General features: G+C 37.4%; 1 protein-coding gene across 1 annotated transcript in view; it reads right to left on the bottom strand.

The window, feature by feature from the left end:
- ATRNL1 (attractin like 1) overlaps positions 1-20,226 on the bottom strand; it is a 795,857-nt gene that overhangs the window by 586,702 nt on the left and 188,929 nt on the right. Inside the window, exon 18 of the mRNA XM_052660645.1 lies at positions 7,999-8,217. Within this exon, the coding sequence (XP_052516605.1) occupies positions 7,999-8,217 (219 nt within the window). The remainder of the gene's footprint in view (positions 1-7,998; positions 8,218-20,226) is intronic.

Here is a 20,226-nt window from a genome sequence, read left to right as displayed (position 1 = left end):
TATACTCTGCTCTCTCTCTGAGTTCTGTTTTAAAAATACCACGTAGAGCAGCCCAGTCTACACTTCTGGAGGATAGCAGACCAAATACAGCAGAGAACAATCATCTGTAGCTGAGGACTCCGAGATCAATCATTCAGTTCAGACTACCAGATATGTGAGTAAAGAATTCTGAGATCACCCAAAATCAGTCAAGTGGCCAGATAACTTGAACCACAAGAGAAAAATCAGGATTGTCTTGCAGAACCGCCTAGCAGAATTCAGGAAAACAGATGATATAGAATCATGAATAAAACTGTTTTAATACAGAAATCCTGACGTGTTATGTTAAATAATGATAATTAAAAGATAGTTCTAAGAGAAAAATGGAAAAATGTGAAGAATAAGCGAATTGAAATACTGATCAAGGAAGATACAAGGATGTAAAATACAGACAAGACAGTAAGAAAAGACGGGGACATGGTGAAAAAGCCTAACATAAGTGAAGCAAAGCCTTCAAATAGGATAGATGCAATACCTGAAGAGAATGGCAGAAAAATTTACAAACATGATTTGAGAAACATCTACAGAGCAAATAGACGCCATATTTTTAAAAAGGAAACTAATACTTAGGTATGTCATACTAAAATTACCGACATTAAAAACTAAGGAAAAACATGTATTTTAAAAAGTCAGAGGGAAGAAAAAGACATGCTGCTTTCAAAAGAGAAACAAAAAAACTGATAAAGGATTCTTAAGAGAAAGTAGAAGCCGGAAGAGTAAGAAATTAAATCTTCTAATTACTAAAAATATATATCCATCAACATAGAATGCTAAAAATATCCTTCAAATATGGACACACAATAAAAAATGTTTCAGATGTATGAAAGCCAACTGATAGCCACAATTTAGAAACACACCATTTTAAAATGTTACATAAAATTTATCAAGCTATAGAAATGTTACCGCAAAAAAAAAAAAAAAAAAATTCAGATCAATAGGAAACAGCGAAGTTCACAGAAAATGGTCAATACATGGGTAAAGAAAAAGATTTTTTATTACTATGATTTCCTTACGAGAAAATTACCCTTTTAAAGTAAAAAAAAAAACAATGTATTATGTGGTTAATAACATATACAGGAGTAAAATATATGGCAATAATTACACAAAGGACAGGAAAGAGCAAATGGATTACACTTTTGTAATATTCTTACCTTATACATGGAGTAGTATAATATTGATTCAAGGTAGACTGTGATAAGATAAAGATGACTATTACAATCACTACAGCAGTCACTAAAAAAAACACAAAAGAGGTATAGCTAAAAATCCAATAAAAGTGGTAAAAGTGGACTTTAAAAACACTCAATTAATCTAAAAAAGGCAAAAGGAAGAACAAACACAGAGAAAAATAAAGGAAATTTTAAAAACCAATACTCCGAGGGTAGAACTAAACTCAATAATACCAACATTATATTAAATCTAAATGGACTACACAGTTTGATAAAAGACAGAGACTATCAGAATAGGTTTTAAAAACAAAAAAGCAAGTAGTGTATGCTATTTACAAGAAATTCATTGTAAATAAAAACACTAGAAGATTTCCACTTCTTCCCATGAAGGATTAATCACTGTGAGAATTGACTGCTACTGTAAACCATAAGGAAACTAAACAAAATATATGAAATGACTACTTTCAAATATAATAGGCAGTTCAGGAATGACATCCTTGAGGAAAAAGAAAACAAAATATGACTGCCTTGACTTGCTACCTGGAGGCAGATTTGAGGCTACAGTTCAGGAAAGGAACCCCAAACCCTCACACAGTTGAGGATAAAGATCAAAGTTCAGGGAGGCCATGGTTCCAGACTTTGTGAGGCAAATATTAGACAACAGAGAGCTGCACTCAGCAATCTGCAAATGGGTGCCCTTGAATCTTTGGTTGAATAATGAACATAATGTGAAATTCTGTAAAGCTGGAGAAAGAACCATCAGAAAACAGTATGTTAAAACAATGCCAAGAACTCATATAGGATTGGAAATAGCTTGTATTCCCACTAGTCAGAGTGAAAAGACCTCTTAATACAAAAGGCATCATATAGAGACCACGGAAGGCGCTGTCTTAGTAGTGGGAATAAATTAGCACTGAACTTAGGGCTGCTATGTACAGGCCTTGACAAATCTTAAAAACAATCTTCAAAGTAACATAACTTCATGGCAGAATAAAATCCAACACACTAAAAGAAATAAAGCTGAATAACATATAAAACAATCACAATGTCCAGAAAATACCATCAAAAATAATCATCCTGGAAATTTTGATCCATGGCCAGTAAATACACACACACACACACACACACACACACATACACACACACCCCAATAGAAACAGAGGAAACAGCATACCAGTTGGGATGAGTAGAGAAGGATTTTTAAAACAGCTATTTAAAGTATGCTTCATATACTCAAGAATACAAAGTAAAATATAAAAATGAGGAGAGAAATGGAAAATATAAAAATGACTAAAATTCAATTTATAAAGATTAAAAATATATACAAAATTAAAAATAAATGTAGTAAGACAAGAATACTCTTTCCAACAAATAGTGCTGGGACACTCAGATAGTCATGTACAAAAGAATTAAATTGGGTCCCTATCTTATCCTACAGACAGTTAACTCAAAACAGATCAAAGACCTAAATGTAAGAGATAAAACTACACGTCTAAAAAGAAAATATAGATGAAAATCTTTGGGATCTTTTATTACACATGATTTCACAGGCATGAAAGCAACGGCACAAGAAAGAAAAGAAAAAACAGAAAAAACATCATTAAAATTTAAAACTTGTGCTTCAAGGACACTATCAAGAAAGTGAAAAGACAACCCACAGAATGGGAGAAGATACTTGCAAATCAATCTTTGGTAAGGGACTTATTATATTCAGAATATATAAAGAAGGTTTACAGTCCAATAATAAAAAGACAAATATCCCAGTTAAACAGTGGGCAAAGAATGTGACAGACACTTCTCAAAAGAAGAAATATTGGTAGCTAATAAACACATGAAAAGATGTCCAACATCATTAGTCACCAAATAACTGCAAATCAAAACCACAGTGAGATACCACTTCACACCCACAACCATGACTATAATCGAAACAATTTGAAATAAGCAGTGTGTGCAAGGATGTAAAATAATTGCAACCCTCATGCCTTGCTGGTGGAAATGTAAAATAATATAGCAGCTTTCAGTCAGGTGGTTCTTCCAAAGGTTAAACACAGTTACCATTTGACCCAGATATCCCATTCCCAATGGAATGAAAATACGTCCACACATAAACTTGTACATAGTATTCAAGAAGCGTATTTTAAAAACCAAAAATCAGAAACACTCAAAAGTCCACCAAATAGCAAATGAATAAATAAAACATGGCATATTCACATAATGGAATATTATTTGGTAATAAAGAGAAGTGAAGTACTGCTATAGGCCACAACATAGATAAACTTTGAAAACATCATGCCAGTATGAAAGAAGCCAGTCAAAAAAACTACAACTAATTTATTAAGATGATCAGAATAGGCAATCCATAGCTGACAAGGGTAGGCAGGGTGAACAGGCAGTGACTGCTAGGAAGTGCAAGATCTCTCTGGGAGATGATAAAATGTTTTTAAACTGATTGTAGTGATGGTTGCAAAAGTCTGTGAATATGCTAAAATCCGCTGAGTTCTACACTATAAATGGGTAAACTGTAGTAAGGTATGCTGGTTAGTCTTATGCATCAATGAACACAGATGGTAATACCTCAGTTATTTAGTCAAATGCTGATGGCCTCGTCCTGGGTGTGGTAGCTCATGTTCAGTTACTGTGTCCAACTCTCTGAGACCCCAAGGACTGTAGCCTGCCAGGCTTCTCTGTCCATGGAGTTTTTCAGGCAAGAATACTGGAGTGGGTTGCCGTTTCCTACTCCAGGGGATCTTCCCGACCCAAGGATCGAACCTGCATCTCCTGCACTGGCAGGCAGATTCTGTACCACTGTGCCACCTGGGAAGTCCTGAGCGTGATAGGTACCTGCCCATATGATGGGACAGTCACTGACTGGTGACTAGGTTATGTCACACAAGCGCAGCTGGCTTTGAGAAAGGGAGATCATGCTGAATGGACTCAGTCAGTTTATCCCTCAAAAGGCACTGGTCTTGAAGAAGGAGATACAAGATGTGGGTGTTGGCATTTCAATTGTGGAGACTCTACACTGTTAGTTCTGGAGATGGAAGAGGGATGGGGGAGAGAACGTGAGCGCTAAGAGCCCAAGTGGCCTCCTGGGATCTTAGGAACAGTCACCTCAGTCCTACACACAAGGCACTGAATTGTGCAAACATGTGGATGAGCGTGGAAGCAGATTCTTTCCTAGAGTGCTGGTCAAGTATGCTGAAAATGTCCTTCAATCTGGGTTAGTCTGATGCTTGTTCATGACTAAACTGGGTTACAGATTTGGGGGAAGAATGGGAAGAATATTACAAAGTGACATCAGGGGTACATGACATTAACATGACTTATCACTGGTGATGTGAACCTTGATCACTTGTTCAAGGTGATGTCACCTTATTTTCTCTACTGTAAAGTTACAATATTTCCCTTCCACACACTTTTCATTAGAAGTGAGTCATCATGTCCAATTCACACGTGGGGATAAAGAAATTAAGCTCCACGTCCTAGAGAAAGAAGAAGAAAATGGCAACCCACTCCAGTACTCTTGCCTGGAAAATTCTATGGACTGAGGAGCCTGGTAGGCTATAGGGGATCGCAAAGAGTTAGACATGACTGAGCAACTTCAGTTCAGTTCAGTTCCTAGAGGAACAAGTGTCAAGGTTATTTGTGGACATATGTTCGAACCACCAGAGAAGTTAATAGATACTTTTGAAGAAGATACTTAGAAGCTAAACAAATATCGTGTTTCTCTTCAAAGTTTCACCCACTAATTTGAACATTCTTTAGCAGATTCTTCTTACAGCACTTAACTACTGTGGGATTCTAACAGCAATTTTTTTATTTCCTTAGTTCATTCTTCGTTTATGTATTTGCCCACATCACGCAGGCTGCAGGATCTTAATTCCCCAACCAGGGATCAAACCCGGGCTCCTGCACTGGGAGCGCAGAGTTCTAACCACTGGACCACCAGGGAAGTCCTTCATTTTACATTTATTATTTGGAATTTTCTGTAAGAAATATTTATCCATTTTCACTTGTGTATTATTTATTCCATCATTAAACCAGTGAAGAATCATCCATATGTGTTCTGTTCTTTGGGTTACAATCCAATCCAGTCGCTATTTTTTCGCCCAAATTTGACCCACTGAGAACTCTTTCAGGTTGACTATGTCCCTTTGACATGATCCCATTCTTGTTTGTTTTATTTTGAGCACTTTCTTACTTTCTGGCCTAGGGAATACTTCAGGCTAATCTTGTATTCTCCCTGCCTCAGTTGTAGAATCAGTCATTTCTCCAAACAGTCCTAGTTCGTTTCATTGGAAACAGTATTTTGAAACCAGGATGTGGGCACTGAAGATGTTCATTGCTACTGGGGCACTGTGGCTTCTAGGCCTTCTTGAAGAACTAAACTAGAAAATATATGTATATATACATCACACATCTACATATGTATAAATATTAAAATAAACTTGAATTTCTGCTTATACATGAAACCAATACCACAGGTTCTGTTGTTTTGCTTAGTTGTTGTTTGTTTGTTTTTTTTTTTTCAGCTGTGCCACACGGCATGGGGGAAATCTTAGTTTCCTGAACAGGGATCAACCCTGTGCCCCCTGCAGTGGAACCATAGAGTCCAAACCACTGGAAGGCCAGGGAATTCCACACAGGGTTCTTTATAGTCTTTACTCTGCATATTTTTAACTTTTTTCTCTGACAGTGAGAAACCTGGCTCACATAAAACACAATTAATTTATATATTTGTCCCAACCTAGTAAAAATATAAAGGATTGTTAGAATTGTTAACCTGTACTATGTGAGAAACAAATTTACCAATCAGAATATAATGTTTATATAATTTTTTGCTTTAGTTTCACAGTATCCAAACAAAACACTATTTTTACGGTTACTTCGATCAGCTCATTTTTTTAATGAAGTGATGGCATTCGTAATACAGTTACATTTACTTGTCACAGTTTGCGTCCTTTGATATCCTGGTTGATTGACTTTTTTTAAAAAATCTGCAGTCAGGAAAGTTTATTTTCTGTCGTATTCAGTATGGCTTGACAAATGCATAGAGTCATTATCAACCACCACAGTATTAAGCAGAACATTTTCATAACCCTGAAAGTTTTGCTGTGAAGCCCTCTTGAAGGCAATCTCTGCCTTTACTACTTCTGGCAAATAACTCATCTCTTTTCCATCCCCATAGTACAACACGTGGCCTTTTGGTCTGGCTTCTTTCACTAGGCGAAATGTATTAAAGATTCAGCCATGCTGTTGTATGAACCAGTAGTTGGTCCCTCATCTTCTAAAGCTTATGAAGAAGTGTCACACTTCCCCGGTCTACCTCGTTTCAGTGCAGCACGCTGTCAATGCCTCACCTAAGGCAAGTTCCACAGTATCTTCTGCCTTTTTGCCTCAGGATGTTTACTCGTATCAGGACAAGCTATTAATCAGACATGCTGGCACAGCGCAGAAGTCCCACACCCTCAAAGGCATCACTCAACTCTCAATGGAGGAGAGTTAGTGGATCAATACCCCACTCTCCTAGTCCTTCAGTGGTTTAACCCTGAGAAGCATTCTACATATTTCTTCAAAGGTCCCAGTGGGTCTGAGTTCGTATTTCCCAGTACAGTATCCAGCTTCATAATGCACATATTATTGGTTTTCCTCTCTTCTTTGAAACTCTCTATTGCTTCAATTATGCTTCCCAGGTTCATCTCGTAAATAAACTATCTCAACCAGTCCTTGTGTCTTCTGGAACATTCTTTCCCCAGACAGCCCCATGGTTCACTCCCTCATCTACTTGAGATGTTTAATAACCATTTCTCCTGAGAGAGATCATCTCTTACCACTCTATTTTAAATTGCAAGCCTTATCTCCCTTCCTTGATTTATTTCATAGGACTTATGACCATCTAACTTATAACCACACACACACTGTGTGTGTGTGATTAATTTCAATTAGAATACAATTAGGCTCAACTAAGTGTTTACCTGGTGGCTCAGCTAGTAAAGAATCTTCCTGCAATGCAGGAGACCTGAGTTCGATCCCTGTGTTGGGAAGATGTCCTGGAGAAGGGAAAGGCTACCCACTCCAGGATTCTGGTCTGGAAAATTCCATGGACTATATAGTCCATGGGGTCTCAAAGAGTTGGACAGGACTGAGTGACTTTCACTTTCACTTTAGGCTCAATTAATGCAGTGGTTTTAGTCAACTTTTTAAACTGTTATGTCCCTAGAATGTAAAACACTCTTTGCACATAGTAGGCACTCAATAGAAATACACTGAATAAATTAATTTTTCAAGAGGTTGATTTTATTCCATATAAGAACCAACTTTCTATTTTAAAAACTCTAAAAGCTTCACTGACCTTCAAAATTGAATGACACCAAACACCAAAGGTCAAATGACTCTATCATGCAAATTACACAAAATATTTCCATACTTAGCATGAAGTTTGACTGAATCCTCTGAGTTGCCTTTGAAGTCTCAGATATTATATTATAAACAATAAAAGACTATACTATAGTATACAAATTTGGTATGGAACCAATATTATTTTTCCTTGTAATAGTTCACATGAAACCAAATCTGGCAATTATATATCATGCATCTGGTTATCCTATTTAATGATTCCAAACATAATATCACCTATACAACAAACATGGATATTGGGAAGAATTTTTTTAATCCTTTATTTTCAGTCTTTTTCATTATTTTTTTCCCCTAAATCTTTTTATAAGAAAGGAAAGTAATTCTTGGTGTCCTTGAGCAGAAATTAAAATTTCTTTCAGAATATTTTTATTACCTGGACACTGGATAAAGGACCACTCATAGTTCTTCTCTTTAGGACACAGACTGGTATCAAGAAGCATCTCATTATTAAGCATTCCAACAAGCTTCATTGGTCCCCGGGAAGACCCTTCAATGCAGTGTCCTCTTCCAGTATTACTAGGATCGTTGCACCAGCCACACCCAGGTTGTTCCAAACACTGGCCACAGGTCCTCAATCCAGAACAATTTTGGGCTGCATGGCAGGAACATTATTAACAAACATGTTACATGACTTTATATTCAACTGGAATTGCAAGCTAATGGAAAAATAAATATGCTCCGGAAAAAGACAGTAAAGGGTCATTTATGGTTAATGTAAACATTTTTTTTGTAATAATAAGAAGCAGCAATTACTTCAAGAGCAAATAAAGCATACATTATGAATAAAGAAGAGATGAATGGACTGGCATTGAGAAAAATGAAGTCAGCATTCACACACTTCTGAGAACTGTGCCAGTACCAGGACCTTTTGGGAACTGATGCAGGCGCCCATAGACCACACTTACCATCGTCTGTAATATAGAGCAATGTTAGCTCTTCTTGTGCCCAGGAAGTGCCTCTAAGGAAAAACTCTGCATCTGCCTGTGAACGTCCACTCTAAGTCATGCTTACCCACTACCTGAGATAGCTGACCCCAGCATGGACAATGGTCTCCTTAAGGGTCCAAGATAACTAGCATTTGCCTGATATGCATTGTTTTAAAGTAATCTCACTCAAAGAGCCAAACTGAATGGGAATATGGAAACTGGATACTCTGCCTCAGCAGGCAACCAGCAGGACAGTTTCTCTCTGACTTCCAGGGCTGCAGAATACTATCTCACTGAAGCTCAACCTTTTTTTGTTTAACTGATATCTAGACTATGAGCCTCAACAAAGCCCATGAACACCATGATGCCTTTCCCAAGGATGAACATATTACCACCTGCCATCATATTCACAATAGTCGCTGTATGATGTTTTGAATTTTTACTTCCAAGTCATAATACCCTGTATCAGGCTGAGGCTTTTTAAATTAGTCTCACTGATTTTTTTTTTTTTTGCTATAAAAGGCACATATCGTCTTGGGAATTGTTTATCCATAGAAGACAGCACATAAGCACAAAGTACCATGAATGGTCTTCTAGTCAGATGCTAGAAGAACCTCAGAGAGAAGGAAAAAACAAGGCAGACTCTGGCCGTCTCAGTTTCATTTCTGTTGTGGTAATAACTTAATTGTTACTCAGTTGTTTAATATTACTGGAAAGAGGAATGCTCCTCAGTTCAGTTGCTCAGTCGTGTCTGACTCTTTGCGACCCCATGCATTGCAGCACGCCAGGCCTCCCTGTCCATCACCACCTCCCGGAGTTGCAAATAAGAACAGCATAAGCTTCTCAGCAAACAAACAGGAACTCAATACTGTAGACCATGCAGGGATAATAGAATATTGGATTAAAGAATTCATCAATTACAGTATGATTTGTTGTTGTAAATTTTTTCAGTGCTGAGCATTTCAGGGACTAGATGTAAGAAAGTGAAGAATGACTACCATCTCCCATATTTCCTTAATAATAAATTTAAAAGGAAGAGTATTCTTTGAGTCATTGAACACAAGTGATTAATGTTAACCCTGTAGATAAATAATTCAATGACATGAACATACTTCGTTCTGAAAATTTTTTTCAGCAGCACACAGCGTTAAATGGCACTTCATTTAAAACATCCTTAGATAACTGAACCTTTCATATATTACAATACTCCTCCTTAGACTTTTTACTGTGAAATATTTCTCTTTTATCTGTGATTGTAGCTAGCCCACAGTACCGTTGACTAGATTATTCTGTCTTCAAACCTATATTGGGTTGGTATGAAACCAATGGGAAATCATGTTAAACATCAAATTAGCTATGCTAGCTTAACATTCTAATTATTTACTGTCACATGATAAACTGAAGTAAATCTTTACTAGTTCTCATCCAGAATAAATAGTCTATAGATATCTCTGAGGAAAATAAAATTTATTTTAGGATTAACTTTTTAAGTAAAATAACCGATCAAATTTCTTAAAGAAACATAATGTACAATATCCGCCTGCAACTGGGGAGACCTGGGTTCAATCCCTGGGTTGGGAAGATCACCTGGAGAAGGGCATGGCAACCCGCTCCAGTATTCTTGTCTGGAGAATCCCCGTGAACAGAGGAGCCTGGCAGGTCCAGTCCATGGGGCCGCGAACAGTCGGACACGACTGAGAGATTAAGCACAGCAAGCGCATTCTCAAACACAGCCTATCTGCTCTGTTGCTTTTCAAACAGCTGGGTAAATCTTAGACTGAAGCCTGCCTTTCTTGCATTGACTGAATGACAAACTAATAATGGTCTGTTTATTAGAATTTATGCTTTAAAAATGAGCTACAAAATGTCATATTTAGAGCAACATTCTACTCTCCTATTTTTTTTTTAGATGTAAAATTATTACAGAAATTAATATTGGTTTAGTTCTTGGTCAAGAGTGGAGAGCAATGTGCACGCTGAAAAATTAGCAGAATATTCATTCCTTGTAGTGGTAACTGAAAAACTGAAAGACTCTAATGATTTTTATTTTCTTACAGAAAACAATAACATGGGAAAGTTTTTGTAGGCTGTGCTATTTTGACTAAATCATGGCTAGAATGGAGACTATGTATGAGCTATAAGTAATCAAAGCAATCACTTTTTTACTTTATTTATTTATTTTTGGCTTTTTGAAAAATTAACTTTTATAATATTCAATATCGTTTATGAGATGTGTAAGAATTTGAAAAATCAATCTGTAACAAGTTATATTACCAAATGATAACTGGAGACTTCCGGTTTCCAGTCCAGCATGGAAGGAGTTTAGAAGTTACCACTCCACTTTAACAAAAAGAAAAATCAGCCACAAACTGAAAAATCAACAACTCTTCTTAGATCCATCAGACAAGTGAGGTCACAGGGCAAACAATAGCATCCGTAATTGGAGAGAGGACAGAATATTAGAAAATCATGACTCAGTGGCATGGAAACATCTTCAGGACCCAGTGCTGGGGTAAGATAACTTGAACTGTTAACTACTGAATTGCTGGAATCTCAGTGTGGACAACTCTAAGGCTTCATATCTCCAGGGGAACCCAGTTACGGGAGGAGCCCTGACATTTTTGTAAGTGTGACCTTCAGGAGCCCTAACAGGTCCTCACAGTTAATATTGAAGAAAAACCCCATTGTGCTTTTGGCAATGGGAGGGGAAAAGGAACTATTCTGAAATATGCCAGAGCACTGTTCTTAATAAGTTTGGAGAAACTGTTTTAACAGAGACTAAACTGCTGGGGTTTTATCAGAGCACAACTGAACCAGTTAAAGGGAAATAACCAACTCTAGCATGTTCTAGTCTTTCACGTAGGGAAAGAGAAATATACAACTCCAGCTCCCTCCAGCTATCCTGTACCACCTGAGAGAGGGGAAAAAAGAAAAAAAGAAAAAAACACACACAAAACTGGGATGTACTAGTGAAGTGAAGTTCACAGAACAGCACAGAGCACAGGCCCACACACCACAAGACTGAGACCTAAGCACAGGACTGCAGAAGACTTCCCTCCCCCAAATCCTACTACTACATTACTAAAAGCCTACTTACAATAGCTTCTTTTACCCATATTTTGTGTCTGACTCTCAAGAAAAAAACTACAAGGAATACCAAAAGGCAGAACACACAGAAGAGACAGAGTAATAAGCATCAGACCAGACAGGGCAGGGATGCTGGAATTATCAGATCAGGAATTTAGAACAATTATGATAAATATGCTGAAGGTTCAAAAAAATATGCTAAAGGCTCTAACAGAAAAAAGTAGACAGCATGCAAGAAGGGATGGGCAATATAAGCACAACTACATAACTCTTAGAATACCGAAGATAAGAAAATCTAAATGACCCTGGGTCTGCTGATGATGTTTCAGCCTAACACCAAAAGCACAATTTATGAAAGAAAAAAATGATGAATTTGACTTTGCCAAATTTTAAATCTCTGCACTGCGAAAGATAATGTCAAAAGAATGTAAAGACAAGCCATAAAGTGGAAGAAAATATTTGCAAAAAACACATCTGATAAAGGGTTGGATTTCAAAATATATAAAGAATATTCAAAAGGATAATAAGAAAACAACAAACTCAATTTTTTAAAATAGACAAGGAAGTGGGGAGGAACAAGATGGATACATGAGATTAAGGGATACAAACTACACTGAAAAAAATCGATAAGTAACAAGACTATACTTATTCTTGTATAAGTATATATAAGAAATATAGTCAGCACAGGGAAATACAGTCATTATTTCATAAGAACTTTAAATGGAGTATAAACAACAAAAACACTGAATCACTATGCTATACACCTGAAATGAACATAATACAGTAATCAACTATACTTCAATTAAAAAAAAAAATTTCATATGCAAAAGACCTGAACAGACACCTCACCAAACAAGATATATACAGATGCCAAATATCAAAAGATGATCCACATAATTTATGATTAGAGAATTGAGTACCAAAACAATAAGATATCATTATAAGCCTAATGCTGCTTTTGTTGTTTAGTTGCTAAGTCATCCGACTCTTTATGACCCCCTCTGTATTTCCATTCCCCTTATTAGTTTAGACCCTCATGATTCCTCTTCTCTTCTACTGCTGATGGATGTTACAGATGACCTAAAATGGAATGTGTTACTGTTTGTTGTTTAGCCACTAAGTTGTGTCTGACTCTTGCAATCTCATGGACTGTAGCCTGCCAGGCTCCTCTGTCCACGGGATTTCCCAGGCAAGAAAACTGGAGGGATTTCCTTCTTCAGGGGACCTTCCCAATCTAGTGATGAAACCTGCATCTCCTGCATTCGCAGATGGGTTCTTTACCACTGATCCACCAGGGAAACCCCTATAAACCTATTGGAATGGCCAAAATCCAAAGCACTGACACCTTCAAATACTCACAAGTGTGTAAAATGTGAAGAAAGAGGAACTCCTGTTCATTACTGGTGGGATTACAAAACACAGCTACTTTGAAAGACAGTTTGGTGGCTTGTTTCCCATTTACAAAGAAAAATTTCCTTCAAATTTCATTTACTAAGAAAAAAACTTCAAATGATCACTGAAGACAACCTTCTAAAAGCAATATAAAGCTTCAGTTCAGTCACTCAGTCGTGTCTGACTCTTTGTGACCCCATGAATTGCAGCACACCAGGCCTCCCTGTCCATTACCTACTCCCAGAGTTCACCCAAACTCATGTCCATCGAGGCGGTGAAGCCATCCAGCCATCTCATCCTCGGTCGTCCCCTTCTCCTCCTGCCCCCAATCCCTCCCAGCATCATAGTCTTTTCCAGTGAGTCAACTCTTCTCATGAGGTGGCCAAAGTATTGGAGTTTCAGCTTTAGCATCATTCCTTCCAAAGAACATCCAGGACTGATCTTTAGAATGGACTGGTTGGATCTCCTTGCAGTCCAAGGGACTCTCAAGAGTCTTCAACACCACAGTTCAAAAGCACCAATTCTTTGGCGCTCAGTCCAACTCTCACATCCATACATGATCAATGGAAAAACCAAAGCCTTGACTGGATGCACCTTTGTTTGTTGACAAACTAATGTCTCTGCTTTTTAATATGCTGTTGAAGTTGGTCATAACTTTCCTTCCAAGGAGTAAGCATCTTTTAATTTCATGGCTGCAGTCACCACCTGCAGTGATTTTGGAGGCCAGAAAAATAAAGTCTGACACTGTTTCCACTGTTTCCCCATCTATTTCCCATGAAGTGATGGGACCAAATGCCATGATCTTCATTTTCTCAATGTTGAACTTTAAGCCAACTTTTTCACTCTCCTCTTTCACTTTCATCAAGAGGCTTTTTAGTTCCTCTTCACTTTCTGCCATAAGCGTGGTGTCATCTGCATATCTGAAGTTATTGAGATTTCTCCCAGCAATCTTGATTCCAGGTTGTGCTTCTTCCAGCCCAGCATTTCTCATGGTGTACTCTGCATAGAAGTTAAATAAGCAGGGTGACAATATACAGCCTTAATGTACTCCTTTTCCTATTTGGAACCAGTCTGTTGTTCCATGTCCAGTTCTAACTGTTGTTTCCTGACCTGCATATAGGTTTCTCAAGAGGCAGGTCAGGTGGTCTGGTATTCCCATCTCTCTCAGAATTTTCCACAGTTTCTTGTGATCCACACAGTCAAAGGCTTTGGAATAGTCAATAAAGCAGAAACAGATATTTTTCTGGAACTCTCTTGCTTTTTGCATGATCCATCGGATGTTGGCAATTTGATCTCTGGTTCCTCTGCCTTTTCTAAAACCAGCTTGAACATCTGGAAGTTCATGGTTCACATATTGCTGAAGCCTGGCTTGGAGAATTTTGAGCATTACTTTACTAGCATGTGAGCTTAGATCATTTCTAATACTGTTCTGTTTATAACTGTAAAAATGGTTGTGAAGACTTACTACTGTCAAAGGTTTGGTGAATAACTAGAAACATATAGCACAAAAAGAATATAAATCCATTACATATAATTCATATTTAAAAAATGCAATGTTAAAGGCAAAGAGTGACAAAGCTATTGCTCAGCAGCTAACATTCTGAAACAGTAACACGACTGCTAAAAGCACTTGGATTTTGAGCAAGGATATCATCTTCGTTCCTAGTCTCCATTTTATTTTCTGACATTTCCTCACTGCTCAGTAAATGTTTGTTAGTTAAAAACATGGAAAGGAATTAAATGTAATAGAGAAGGAGTTTGTGTTCATAAGGAGTGGGTCACTGCCAGGTAAATGCTACTTTCAAGGAACACAAGGGCTCCTTGAGGCAAGGTAAAATGCCCCTCTTTCCCACAAGGATGCACAGGATGTACAATTTTAAAAGTTATGGAACAAAAACAAATGTGATTAGACATCACCAGCTCAAATGAGCTATATACAGCCACAAGGAAGGCAAATGTGACAACAGATATAACAGTGAAAGAAAAGACCTATAGAAATAGAAAATCCAGCAGACTAGACTAACTGTTCAAGGAACAAACGGCAGAAGTAGAAAATAAGACTCTACAACAATCAAGAAAACAAAAGAAGCAAAACATCAAAAATCAAGAGTGCCAAACTGGAAAAGACTTTGATGCTGGGAGGGATTGGGGGCAGGAGGAGAAGGGGATGACAGAGGATGAGATGGCTGGATGGCATCACTGACTCGATGGACATGAATCTGAGTGAACTCCAGGAGTTGGTGATAGACAGGGAGGCCTAGTGTGTTGCGATTCATGGGGTCGCAAAGAGTCGGACATGACTGAGCGACTGAACTGAACTGAACTGAAAGCGGGTCTAAAGAACTGATCCATGCATGCCTAGCTAACAATCTCACCAACAGTAGTTATCATCATTTGGTTCATCTGTGGTCAAACTGAAGTTCTTATCTGTGTTAAAATAGTCAATCATTTTTAATTTACCTTTCAAAAAATGTAGCTTCAGTCTTTACAATGGGATTACAAGGTTCTCAAAAATTCACTTTAAATAGATAAAAAGCTCCAGATTTTAGAAAACATAAAAAAGGAAAAATATTTGAACCTCATTTAACAAACAACAACATGGAAAGTACAAATGAATTTAAGACATACTAAACTTTTACAAGGATCAAAATGGCAGAATGGAGCACACCTCCCCCCACAAACAAAACAGAAACAGACCTACAAGTGGACCAATTTTCACAGAAAACCAACTGGAAACTGGCAAGAGGTCTCTTATGCAGCCAAAGCTGTAGGAAAAGATAAAAACACTATTGAAAAGATAAACACACCCCAATGTTTACAGCAACACTATTTACAATAGCCAAGACATGGAAACAATCAATTCAAGTGCCCATCAACAGATGACAGGCTTAAAAAGATGTTGTGTGCAAAAATAAACTCAGAATGGATTAGACTTAAATATAAGGCCAGAAACTATAAATCCCTTAGAGGAAAACATAGGCACTACACTCTGTGACATAAATCACAGCAAAATCCTCTTTGACCCACCCTCTAGTACACTGGAAATAAAATCAAAAATAAACAAATGAGACCTAATTAAACACAAAAGCTTTTGTACAGCAAAGGAAACAATAAACAAGATTAAAAGACAACCCTTAGAATGGGAGAAAACAATTGAAACTGACAAAGGATTAATATCAGAAAAAAAACTGCCCAATCAAAAAATGGGTAGAAGACCTAACTGACATTTCTCCAAAGATATACAGATGACCAATAAACATGAAAAGATGCTCAACAACACTAATTATTAGAAAAATGCAAATCAAAACTACAATGAAGTATCACCTCATACCAGTCAATATAGTCATCATCAAAAGAAATCTACAAACTACAAGTATTAGAGAGGATATGGAGAAAAGGGAATCCTCCTATACTGTTGGTAGGAATGCAAACTAATGAAGCCATTATGGAGAACAGTGTGGAGATTTCTTTAAAAAGTAGAAATAAAATCTACCATATGAAACAGCAATCCCACTACTGGACATATACCCTGAGAAAGCCACAATTCCAAAAGACATATATATCTCAGTGTTCACTGCAGCACTATTTACAATACCCAGAACACTGAAGCAACCTAGATGTCCATCTACAGATGACTGGATAAAGAAAATGTGGTACATATATACAGTGGAGTATTAATCAGCCATAAAAAAAGAATGAATTTGAATCAGTTCTAGTGAGGCGGATGAACCTAGAGTCTGTTATACAGCGTGAAGTAAGTCAGAAAGAGAAAAACAAATATCATATAATAACTCACATATGTAGAATCTAAAAATATGGTATTGATGAACCTATTTGCTGGGAAAGAATGAAGACACAGATGTAGAGAAGAGACTTGAGGACACAGTTGGGGAAGGAAAGAGTGGGGCGAATGGAGAAAACAGCATCAACATGTATACACTATAATGTGTAAAACAGATAGCTGTTGAGAAGTTACTATATAACAGGGAGCTCAGCCTGGTGCTCTGTGATGCTAGAGGGGTGGGATGGGGGAAGGGGAGAGAGACTCAAGGAGGAGGTATGTATGTATGATTATGGCTAATGCATGCTGTTGTACACAGACGCCAACACAACACTGTAAAGCAATCTTCCTCCAATTAAAAAATAAATTTAAAAAAGATGTGTGTGTATAGAATGGAATATTACTTATCCACAAAAAAGAATGAAATACTGCCATTTACAGTAACATAATGGACATAGAGATTATCCTAGTAAGTGAAGGAAGTTAGAGAAAGACAAATATTATGTATCACATATACAGAGAACCTTAAGATAATTAATCTATATACAAAACAGAAACAGAATCACAGATTTATAAAATAGACTTATGATCACTGAAGAGCAAAGGGAGGGTAAGGATGGGGGACTAAAGAGCACAGGACTAACAGATAAAAACTACTATACACAAAATAGATAAGCAACAGGATTTACTATATAGCACAGGAAACTATAGTCAATTATCTTTTTAATAACCTATAATGGAATATAATCTGAAAAAGGAATATATATATATATCTGTATATGTGTGTATATATATATATATCTGAATCTATACACTTTTCTTATACTTGAAACTAATACAATATTGTAAATAAACTATATTACAATAAAAAATGCAAAAACAAGAGCTGTTAAGATATACCCAGAAATTCCAACAACTGTTTTAAGATTTCCAATAAGAGTAAAGAGAAGAAAACAATCTATGACATTAAGGAATATTCTTAGCAAATGAAGAAAGAAAATACTCTTCAGATTAAAAAAGCCAATGAGAATCCATTTTTGAAACTCACATCAGTTACTGGAAACTGAATGAATGATAAATTGCAAGATTCTGAATGCCAGGGATAAACAGAAAAGTTTTTAAAGCTCTCCAAAAAAAGGGGAAAAAAAAGATGTCTTATAAAGGAAAGAATATTTGACTGGCATGAAAATTCTAACCTACAACACCAAATGCTAGATATTCTAAGGAAGGAAATATTTAGAACTTTACACCCAGGTATTTTATCATTCAAGTGAATATGAAAAAATGCAAAGATTCAAAAGGTTTACTTTGTGCTAAGTCACTTCAGTCATGTTTGAGTCTTTGCGAACCCATTGACTGCAGCCTGGCAGCCTCTGTCCATGGGATTCTCCAGGCAAGAAAACTGAAGTGGGTTGCCGCGCCCTCATCCAGGGGATCTTCTTGACCCAGGGATCAAACCTGTGTTTCTCACATCTAATCTGCATCGGCAGGAGGGCTCCTTACCACCAGCGCCACCCGGGAAGCCCAAAAAGCTTACTAACCAACAATTTATTTGGAAAGAATTACTGAAGACTATTTTCCAGAAGACAAACAAATGAGAAGGAAAGAATGGAATATAAGAAAGATTTGTGAACAGAGAAGACAACTTAGACAACTCTAAATAATTTTTAGAAAGTTCTTAAAATTTTAAGAGCTTGGAGACTTTCCAAGTACCTTTTCCCCGACCTTTTAGACTTCTTTTCATTGTGAAATATAACACAGCTACAGAGAACTACATAAAGAAAAACGTGAGATTAAGAAATTATTGTAAATGAATATTCTGTGCCTGCATTCAGTCTAGAAGCAGAACATTGCCTCCCTACCCTTTTCCTAATCAGCACCTCTAATCTTTCCCAGCAGCATCCACTAGCCAACATTTATAAAAACCTTACCCAACAGTTCTACCTAAAAAATTCATTCCTAAATGATACAGCATAGTTTTGCCTAACTTTATCTAAATGGGTCATACATACATAATCTTTTGTGCCAGGCATCTTTCACTAAACATTGATATTTGTGGAGAAACAAAAGCAGCAATTAAGGCAAGAAAGGCTGAGCAATGTCTCAACTCCCCACAAGTATCCAGGGCTGGTATTCAACTCTCCTGGGGAGTCGGTTCCTAGTTATAAGACATTTTCTGTGACAGCAAGACCATTTTATGTCTGCAACAAACCCACTGCTACAGTCTTGATCAAGTATATTCCTGTTCTTTATCAAAATTCCTAAAAAAGGAGAGCAACAGGGAGCTCAATACACACATGCCCAGCCATCCCATCCCAGGAACACCTCTCTACTTGATACCAAGAGCCTGGGAGGATAAATGAACACAACAGCTGCTGCCTGCAAGTTCTAGTCTACATGGTAGCAATTACCCCTTTGTCTCTCTTTAAGCAACAGTGGTGCCCAATATGGAACAAATATGGATTTGGCTAGGTCCCAAGGAGAAGAAAGGGCTTCTCAGGTGGCACCAATGGTAAAGAATCCACCTGCCAATGCAGGAAACAAGAGACTCAGATTCAATCCCTGAGTCGGGAAGATCCCCTGGAGGAGAAAAATGGCAACCCACTCCAAGATTCTTGCCTGGGAAATCCCATGGACAAAGGAGTCAGGAGGGCTAGACCATGGGATCGCAACATGACTTAGCAACTAACCAACAACACTACATACCACCATTGTGATGATATCCTCATCAAAAAATGCTTAACTTGAATCTAACCATAAGGAAACAATTAGGCAAATCCAAATTAGGAAACCTGCAGAGCAACTGGTGTAAATTCTTTTAAAAATCACACTTGGGAAAAACAGAAGACACGGTAAGTGTGCTAGATTAAAGGATACTAAAGAAACACAGTGAAGCAATATATGATTCTTTTGAAGGAGCACTTTCATGAAGTATTCCACTGTCTTCAATACACACTCAGAGTTTGGGGGAGCACAAACATGGCAAAATGTTAAAGGCTAAGAAAATTACTGGAACGCAAAATGACAGTATAATGTAAATCAGGGGCTTGTAGCATTAAGAGGCTTTAAAACTAGTTTTTAATTGTAAATAGCAATTGTTAATGGTAACTAGTGCTGTGTTAATCGCTCAGTCATATCCAACGTTTTGCGGCCCCACAAACTGTAGCCCGCCAGGCTCCTCTGTCCATGGGATTCTCCAGGCAAGAATACTGGAGTGGATTGCCACTCCCTTCTCCGGAGGATCTTCCCCACCCAGGGATTGAACCTGAGTCTCCTGCACTGCAGGCAGATGCTCTACCTTCTGAACTAAAAGGTAGGTCTAGCAACAGCATTTTTTTCTCATTTTTTTTTTTATTAAACTTCCTCAAACATTCAATGTCTCGGCCCATCACAGAAAGGGGATTTATGTTGCAGT

The sequence above is a fragment of the Budorcas taxicolor genome, chromosome 23 (assembly GCF_023091745.1).
Source record: "Budorcas taxicolor isolate Tak-1 chromosome 23, Takin1.1, whole genome shotgun sequence".
Taxonomy (NCBI): Eukaryota; Metazoa; Chordata; class Mammalia; order Artiodactyla; family Bovidae; genus Budorcas; species Budorcas taxicolor.
The sequence above is the reverse complement of the archived record's forward strand: the minus strand, read 5'-3'. Positions and strand labels throughout refer to the sequence as shown.